The sequence below is a fragment of the Octodon degus genome, unplaced genomic scaffold, assembly GCF_000260255.1.
Source record: "Octodon degus isolate 3935 unplaced genomic scaffold, OctDeg1.0 scaffold00001, whole genome shotgun sequence".
In the NCBI taxonomy this organism is placed as follows: Eukaryota; Metazoa; Chordata; class Mammalia; order Rodentia; family Octodontidae; genus Octodon; species Octodon degus.
In genome coordinates, this window is record NW_004524577.1 from 1,982,478 (window position 1) to 1,991,809 (window position 9,332).

Sequence of the window (9,332 nt, forward strand, 5' to 3'; positions counted from 1 at the left end):
CAGGGCGCAGGTGCAGGGAGCAGGTGCAGGGCGCAGGAAGCAGGTGTATGCTGCATGGTGCCGCGCACAGGTGCAGGGTGGCCACAGGGAGGCAGCAAACGTGCGTGTGGGGCAGAAGGCACAACGTGGGCCCTGCCGAGGTGCAGAGAGGCCTCGGGGCGGCAGGGGGCACTGCGGAGCCCTCGCCCAGGCCGCGAGGCCATGGGTCTGGGCGCCCGGGAACACACCTGAGCAGGTAGGGGCGGGACCTGCGGCGGACGGAGGGGGCAGGTGCCTGGGGCGGAGCCCGGGCCAGGCCCTCAGGAGCCCTCGGTCCCGCCGCCGGGAGATGCTGTGAGGAGCAGAAGCGCACCCGGTGGCGTCCACACTAGCCCGGACCCCTAGTAGCTGAAAGGTGAGCGGGGTGTCAGGGTCGGCCTGATTCGGACTGCGCCCGGGACGCGCGGTCGGTGCGTGGCCCCGCGGTGCCCGCTCCCCGGCGGCCGGCGTGCGCGGACACTTTCAGGGGTCAGCTCAGCTCTCGGCAGTCGCTCGCGGAGGCCCCCCAGCCACTCCTCTCTGAGTCGCACCTGATCGCGACCTCCTGGCGTTGGTGCTGTGCCCGGGCTGACCGCGCTGCGCCCTCCGCTCTGGAGAGACCTGAGAGACGGCGGCTGCAGAAAAGCAAACACTGCAGCGCGCTGGTCCGCTCCAGGTGGCCTGGACTGGGCTGTCCCTGCCCGAGCCCGAGCCCCAGGGCCCGGACCCCCCAGTCCATACGTGGCTCACCCCGAGCCAACCTCTCCTCTCTCCGCAAGCCCCGCGTTCCTTCACTGAGGCTCGGGGACTCCACAAGGCTGGGGCAGGTAAGGAGCGAGCCTGGGGCTCTGGAGTCAGCAAGAATCCTTTCTCTTTTTGTGGGCTGGGACAATCTACCTAACCCCTCTGCCCCTGTTTGCTCCACTATGAAGTGGGGATAGAGTAACATTTGTGATGAGGATGAAGGTAGGTGATGTGCAGAAAGGACCGACGGAAGTCCTAGACAAAGATGTCTTGATCCATAGATAGAAGACACTGTCATTAATGCCACTGTGGCTCATGTCATCATTTGAAGAGCAGCACACTAGCTAGCCCATGCCAGTGCTCAGCAAAGCCACCTCCTACTGTGTCCCGCGACAAGCTACTTACCCTGTCAGAGTCTGTTTCATTCGTACAATGGGAGAGGTTATGCTGCCTACCTCGGAGGCACTGAGGCACTGCCGGCAGCGTGCTTACCCGAGGGAGCCCTGGGCGCTGGCTATTAACTCTGCCACGAAGGCGTGCTGCTGAATCAGGTGTCAGAGCGCACAGAGGCGACAACCGTGCTCCGCTTTGAGGTTGAAATGTGGCCTGTGGGCACGTGTTCGGGGCTCCTCCAGCCTGGCTAGCTGGCCTCCTGGGTGCGGGTCAGTCCTGGGAAGGAGACAGTGGCCCGAAGGACCTCGTCTTCAGCGAGCGGACAGGGTTGGACAAGGGCTCCAGGATCGTGCTTTTGGCAAACATTGCTAAAGTGGAAATCTGCCCTGAGCTGCAGGTTTATTTGACCTGAAATCAAAACTAGACCTAAATTGAAAATGCCTACTCTCGCCCTTAGGGGACAGTGGAGTAAATTGTTGTGAAGGAGATAGTGGAGATGAGCAGTATGAAAATGATGAAATACAATAAATTTCATTCCTCTTGCCAAGAGGCTAATTGCATAATTTTGAGGTCAGAGCTGATTTTCGTCATCCCAGCAAAACCGATCATAGCAGCTTGAAGAGTGTAGAACAGCCTGGCTGCCTCTGGATACCCCACGCCTTTCTCTCCCCAGTACTCCTCTTTATTTGCCGTAATCTCACTAGCATCATAAATTTAAAAGCCCTCCCATGCTATCCCACCTCCTGCTTTGGGACCATATCTCCTGGGCTCAGGGTGGGGCAAAGTCATTCCACGGCCCAGAATCCTGCTGGAGGGGCTGGGTGGGCTTCCCCGGCCAGTCCTCATCCCAGACACAAGCCCGCTAGGGCACAGCAGCCTCTCTGAACACCCACTCCCAGTCAGATGTCCCAGTTTTCCTTTGCCAACGTGAAGACATAAAGGACAGCGTCTGCACGCACCCTGTCTGCCAGGACTAGGGCGCTCGAGTCTTAAGAGGTAAATCACCTTCACTGTCCAGAGTCCAGAAATTAAATAGGGTAAGACCCTTCCTCTGTCCTCCTAAATTTAATCTGGGTTCTACTAATTAACTACTTGCTTTAATGAGGGAGAGGGTGGCCACACCAACCCAATTTTGGTCCCCTCAAGGATACATACCTTGGTGACCACAGCCGCAAGATTCCAGGGCAGCTCCCCCACTCCTTGGCTGCGTGATCTTGTGCTGGTCACTCTACCCCTCTGAGGACATTTTCCTTCTGTGTAACAAGCGAACAATTCTTCACCTGCATCAGGGAGTTTTGCAATGTGAAATGAGAAAGATGTAGCCTGGGCGTATGTTTATAGAGTTCTGATACTGATGTATATATTTGCAACCGATATTGTACTTTATTAGTTCATTTCTAAAATGAAGTTTGTTTGTTTTTTAACTCTGCAAAGCCTCTGTAGCTGAGGCGCACCTGGGCCTTGATGGACATAGTAACGTGTTTTCAACTGTTTTTCCCCAAAGCTGTCATTAAATCAAGGTGTGTTCTCCAAATTTATGGTATCTTAAAATCAAGGAAATAGGGCACAGCTTGGCAAATAGCGAGCAACCACACTCTCAGGATATTGTTACATCAGGTGCTTGAGGAGCACGCACAGCTGACTGTGAAGTGGAGAAGTGAAAGAGAAATGATTCCCCTTGGAAGAGAACAGCAGGGCAAAGGGCTAGGCAGATCACAGCCGGGACGCGGTCTCGGGCTGCTGCTGCGGGGAAATCCTCTTGGCAGATTTCGAGTCCGTGACACCTAGCAGAGCACTGGGTTAGGCAGCAGGGGCCATGATGAAATAGAAGCGGCGCCCTCCAGGGGGCAGCCGGTGGCACAGAGAAGGCAGGAGTGGCAGTGCCCCTGGCTGGTAAGGAGTGTTGATTGGGCCACTCAGGGCTGCTGCCCAGGAACCCAGGAAAGAAGCCTTTGCTGCCCAGTCAGTCAGGGCTAGGCCTGGGGAGGTCAGAGGAGTCGCCAGCCAGCCCTGTTGGCAGCTGTGGTGACCAAAAACAAATATCCCGGAGAAAGGGCCAATACCTCAGAATGCGCCCTGGCTGGCTCTGGGGCAAAGAGGAAGGAGGCTCACCTGCTTGGCCCTCCCTTCTTCCCCCAGTGCACTGCTGCCCTGCGGAGTTCCCCCTCGGCCATGGCTCCTGGGGAGAAGATCAAGGCCAAAATCAAGAAGAATCTGCCGGTGAGAGGCCCGCAGGCGCCCACGCTCAGGGACCTGATGCACTGGTACTGCATGAACACCAACACGCATGGGTGCCGCCGCATCGTGGTGTCCCGCGGCCGGCTCCGCCGCCTGCTGTGGATCTTGTTCACGCTCACCGCCGTGGCCCTCATCGTGTGGCAGTGTGCCCTCCTCGTGTCCTCCTTCTACACCGTCTCCGTCTCCATCAAGGTCCACTTCCAGAAGCTAGATTTTCCTGCCGTCACCATCTGCAACATCAACCCCTACAAGTAAGAGACCCAAGCGGGGAGCCAGGGGCTGGGAGGCCTTCCCTGGCTACCAAAGCCCCTCTGAGAGCCAAGCAGCCTGGCGGCCATGCCAGGCTGCAGAAGGGAGGGCAGCAGGAGGAAGATCATGCCACCAGCGAGGTGGTGCCAGCTTGTGTGTTGGAAATGTGAATTCACTGGCAATATTGGTGAGCAGCCCTCTCCCAGGTAGGCTTCATGTCTACACCGGGTTTCCAGTCCATCATCAGCTATTTCTGGGACTAGGCTGGTGCAGGGGAGGCTGCGGGGCCAGGAAGGCAGTATGCAACGTGGGCCGGAAGGCCCCGTACCCGAGCCCCTGCTCGCCCTCACTCAGCCCCGCCCAGCCGATGCGGCCACCTTTCCCTGCTCACACCCTCACACTCCCCAGAGCATGAGCTCCAGCTGACTCAGAAGTGACATGCAGGTGACTTCCCCACGCATCCCCCTGGCTCTGCATCCTCCCCTGAGTCAGCCCAGCCCCACTAATTGGGATCGCTGGGCTCTGAGCTGGACCAGCCCTCGGTGCTGCCCCACTGTTGGTCGTAGGACCTGTTCTAACTGGGTCAGCAGAGCCCTCAGAATTGTGGAAAACTGCTGGGTGAGACGTGAGAGGATTGGGCAGACTGCGCTGGAGCAGGTGGGGAGGGGAAGGAGCGTGAGGGGAGGTCGACAGGGCAACTGCTTTGTCCAGTACCATCAACAAGCAGGTGCCAAAGCTCAAAATCAAACCCCAGCCTCAGGCTCACCTGCTGACTTTTGAATCCTTTCTTCCCTTCCTCCTTTCTGCCTTTCCTCCTCCGTTCATCTATTATTTGTTGCACAATCTTTTCCCTCAGCATATACACATCATCAAGCACTGTGGTGGGTTCTGGAGCTAGAAGCGAACAGTCCAGAACCTTCTCTGCCCTGATAGGCCTAAAGTATAGTGCAGGAAAAAACTAACAAGACAGAACTACACTGCTGTAACTTACAATAGTGACCATTCGCTTACGTATCATGCACAGGGGTGTGGTTTTGAATACATAAGACAGGCTTTGAACTTTGCCAATCACCTGAGGAACCTGAGGCATGACAAGCAGAGTGACTTGTTCAAGGAGTTCACCCTTAGCAGGGTGGGGAGTGCACACGAGGCAGGAGGCTCTGACACTTCATCCCTGATCCCTTCTCTACATTGCCTGTCCAGGGAGGAAGGAGGAGCCTGGGACCATTTGATCTCATGGAATGTTTTTTGTTTTTGTTTTTTTGAGGGGTTTTTTTGTTTGTTTGTTTTTGTTTTTTTTGCAGTACCAGAGATTGAACTCAGGACCTTGCACTTGTCAGACAAGCGCTTACTTCACTGAGCTATCTCCCTAGCCCTGAAATGTTCTCTAAAAATGGTGTCATCATGGGCCAGCCAAATAGCTCATCAGATTAAAGCACCTGCAAGCAGGTGCAGAGGCCAGGGTTTCAATCCCTGGGGCTGCTGTGCTGGCCCTGCCCCAGGGCCGTGCTGAGATGGCAGTTGAGACTGGGAGTGGTGGTGCGTGCCTGTAATCCCAGCTGTTGGGAGGCTGTAAACAGGCAGATCACTATGAGTCACACCTAGTAGTGAGACCCTGAACACTCTGTAGACCCTTCCCTAAAAAAAATAAAATAAAAAATGGTGTTGTTATGTTTCCTACAGTCAACTCTGTACCATTCCATATGTTCATCATTGTAGTTGTGATTGTTGGGGTTTTTGAAACAGGGTCTTGTTGTGCAGTTCAGACTGACCTCGAACTCTCAGCAGTGACCCTGCTGCCTCAGTCTGCCAGGTGCTGGGATACAGAGGTGCACCACCATGTCTGGCCTCTTAGATGTTCTTGGAGGGTGCTGCTGTGTAGCCACCTCTTCAGCCATCCCAGCACTGATTGGTGAAGCCTACCAGGCAGAAGCTAAATATGGTGGGTGGAGTGGACCCTGCCCCTGGGGACACAGGTTTAGTGGTTACGCATCATCATTGCAGGGGCTGGTTTACAGGACGCATCTGACAGTCGCTACTCTAGAAATGCTGGCTGGGGCAAATGCGTGCACTCACCTGACACCAGCCAACCGTGAGAGCAGAGGGGAAGCCATAGGGGGTCACACAGGCTCACTGAGGAGCCTTCCCCTGCCACAGAAGCCAGCGTAGCTTTGCATGGGCAAGTCAAGCAAGGCCTGGCCCCATGGTCCAGGGGGCGGGCAGCAAGCATCAGACCAACACAGCCTGATGGAAACCGGTGTGGAGGAAGGACAGCATCTTGCCACCATGGTCTCACATCTCTGCGCCGCTCCCCTCCCTCCTTGACAGGTACAGCGTGGTGCGTGACCTTCTGGCCGACTTGGATCAGGAGACCAGAGGGGCTCTGAGGACCCTGTACGGCTTTTCAGAGGTGAAGTCTCGCAAACGCCGTGGGGCAGCGTCTGAAAACCCAGCCTGGGCCGGCATCCAGCCCAAATTTCTCAACACGATCCCACTGCTGGCCTTCAGCGAGAATGAGAAGGGCAAGGCCAGGGATTTCTTCACTGGCCGGAAGCGGAAAGTCGACGGGACCATCATTCACAGGGCCTCCAATGTCATGCAGGTCCATGAGTCGAAGAAAACGGTGGGATTCCAACTGGTAAGATCACTTCCTGGCCAGTTAGGCGCCTGGGTGGGCTGGAGGGCATGCCCTGGGCCCCTTCTCCTTGCTCACTTGCTCCCGTGGGCTGCTGGGAAGAAATGCCCCTGGTTAGGGTGATGTAGCTACAATCACTGGACACCTACTCAGCAGGCACTGAGCAGGAGCTCAGAGAGCCTTCTCAGAGGACACAAAGGAGGCTAGAAACCAGGTCATCTTTTCAAATCCTGCTGCTGGATGAAAGGATCTGTTTTCAGTCTTTCTGTTAAAGCGTAAGCTGGGCATGGGGACACATAAGTCATCCTAACACTTGAGAGGCTGAGGCAGGAGGATTGACAGGAGTTTCATCTCCATAGTGAGTTCAAGGCAAGCCTGAGCTACACAGCAAGACTCTGCCTCAAAAACCCCAAAAGATTCAAATTCCATCTTGGGAACATCTGGGTGGCCAAGCTCAGCTGCCTGATGGACCCCTGGCTCCTGAAAGGCAGGATCCCATCATGGGCAATTTCAGCAGACTGTATCCAAAAGGCAAAAGAAAATCCCCCCAAGCAAAGTAGGTGTTGTAGGCCCCAGCAGGGAGAGACAGGTGAACATCAGCAGACGCTCCCATGTTCTTCACAGTCTGCTTTCATGAGACGCTACAGCCTGACTTCTCCACTCTATTTTTGGTCCCATTTGAGGGGCTTTTAGGAAGCAGCCATTTATTTAAAATGAATTCTAAGGGCCAGCCAAAAAGTTCAGCAGATTAAAGAGCCTGCAAGCAGGTGCAGGGCCTGGGGTTCAATCCTCAGGCCTACCATGCTGGCCCTACCTCCAGGGCCCCTGAGACTGCAATTAAGACTGGGCATGGGCGCCTGTAATCCCAGCTCTTGGGAGGCTGTAAACAGGAGGCTCACTACAAGTCTGATCTAGTAGTGAGACCCTGAACACCATATAGACTCTTCCCTAAAATAAAAAAAAAAAAAAAAAATTCTAGCCAGGCGTGGTGTCATATGCCTATAACCCCAGTACTAGGGAGGCTGAGGCAGGAGGATCTTTGGGAGTTTGATGCCAGCCTGGGCTATGAAGTGAGCTCCAGGCCAGCCTGAGCTGTATGGTGAGATCCTCCTGTCTCAAAAAGACAAAATAATAATAATAAAAAGGAAGAGCAAACCCAACTCTGCTGCAGGTTTCCTTCCTGTGCCCCTGCATTCCTGGCCTGAGCTCCCAAACTTCATCGTTGTTTCAGTCCTCCTGTGGGCGGGGGCGGGACCGCGGGTCTCAGCCTGGCATCCCCTCTTGCTCGCAGTGCCCCTCCAACGACACCAGCAACTGTGCCACCTACACCTTCAGCTCGGGCGTCAATGCCATCCAGGAGTGGTACAAGCTGCACTACATGAACATCATGGCTCAGGTGCCTCTGGAGAAGAAAATCAACATGAGCTACTCGGCGGAGGAGCTGCTGGTCACCTGCTCCTTTGACGGGACATCCTGCGATGCCAGGTGACGTGGGGAGGCTGTGCGCTCAGCTCCTGAGGGCCGGCAGCTGGGGTGCCAGGGTCCTCGCGGGCACCTGCAGCTCGCCCAGGGGTCTTGCGAGCAGGAGGCAGTCTTGCACCTGTCTGTTTCCTGGAAATCGACTGCACGGAAGCTAGCTGTAGGGTCAGTGAGCAGAACCTAAAATTGCAGCATCTTCAAACTCGTTCAGTTACTCATCAGGAGTAAGTGGTGATGAGCACATCGCCTCCTTCTGTGGTCATGCCAGTGATGGAAAACTGCTAAGATGATACGGAGGGAGGGAAGAGGGGAAGGGGCTGGGGGAAGAAAGCCCCAGGTCCACATGTGTGAGGCTTCAGATTTTTCCACCAGCCCTCAGCCCTGGGGTGATGGGACAGTGGATGGGACATTTAAAGGGGACTCTCCTTTTCTGGAGAGCCTACTTTGCTCATGTCAAATACTAAGCCTTACTTCCCTTTCTGTGTGTCAGCAGATACATGTGTCCTTGCAAAAACAGCACGGCTGAAATGACGTCTCCCAGACAGCTGGGTTCTAAAGGCATACAAGGTCACAGAGGAAGGAATTCTTTCTCTGAGGACCATTTCTCAAGACTGGCGTTTTGAGTTTAAAAAAAAAAAAAAAGTGTCCAGTGCCGGCTGAGAAATTAAGAGTAGAAGAATTTGGGGCAGGTGTGGGGCAGCAGGAACTGCAAGTGGAGACAATGCCGAGGGGATTAAGAGCAAAAGCAGAGGCGAGCTCTACCTCAGTGCCTGTCCACCCGGCTGGCAGGTTTTATTTGCCATTCTATCAGAGGACAAATAGGGGAAGTGAGTCATGCCTATCCCTCATTGTCCCCAAAGAGCGCTGGGCCGGTGAACACTGCCCGTCTCCACTGGCTGGGAGAACAAGGGCATTCCCCGCCCCGCCCTTTCTGACCCAAGCCCTTCCCCAATAGGAACTTCACGCTTTTCCACCATCCCATGTATGGAAATTGCTACACATTCAACAACAGAGAGAATGAGACCACGCTCAGCACCTCCAGGGGGGGCAGCGAGTACGGTAAGGCAGCCGCGGCGAGGAGCAGGCTGTGTGGCAGGGAGCAGCGTGGCAGCAGAGCCACGGCGCACCAGGGCTTCAGAAGCGATCCCAGCTCTTCGGGAGGCTGAGGCAAAGAGACCACAAGGTGGAGTCCTGCCTGAGGAATTCAGCAAGATTCTGCCTCCAAGAGTTACGGGGAGGTGGTTCAGTGTGAAGGGCCTGGGCCGAACTCCACAGTGCCCGGGAGGGTGTGTGCGTGCCACCGGAGCTCGCCTTGTGGGCCCTTCCTCTTGGGCAGAGTCTCCTTGTCCCTTTTAGACATTTCTTCTTTATATTTGAGAGCCCCGCACATCTCTGGGCTCCCTCCTGTGAACAGCCTCCCTAGCGTAAACCTTAGCTGGGGTGAGCACTGCGGGGCAGGAGGCTTCTGAGCGTAGGGAAGCCCATGTGTGTGCGCTGAAGGGAGGCCAGGCAGGTGAGGTTGGGGGGTAGGTGAGGTTGGGGGCAGGTGAGGTTGGGGGGCAGGTGAGGTTGGGGG

General features: G+C 55.5%; 1 protein-coding gene across 2 annotated transcripts in view; it reads left to right on the top strand.

The window, feature by feature from the left end:
- Positions 1-305: 305 nt before the first annotated feature.
- The window catches only part of Scnn1g (sodium channel epithelial 1 gamma subunit), a 28,138-nt gene continuing 19,111 nt past the window's right edge, over positions 306-9,332 (top strand). The window contains exons 1-5 of one of the 2 annotated variants that reach the window (XM_023714188.1): positions 306-394; positions 3,295-3,644; positions 5,971-6,280; positions 7,569-7,762; positions 8,712-8,815. In XM_023714188.1, coding sequence (XP_023569956.1) covers positions 3,328-3,644; positions 5,971-6,280; positions 7,569-7,762; positions 8,712-8,815 — 925 coding nt within the window. In that variant the 5' untranslated portion in view covers positions 306-394; positions 3,295-3,327. Of the gene's footprint in view, positions 395-417; positions 848-3,294; positions 3,645-5,970; positions 6,281-7,568; positions 7,763-8,711; positions 8,816-9,332 lie in introns of those variants that run through there. The other variant, XM_004623120.2, reaches the window with a different exon arrangement.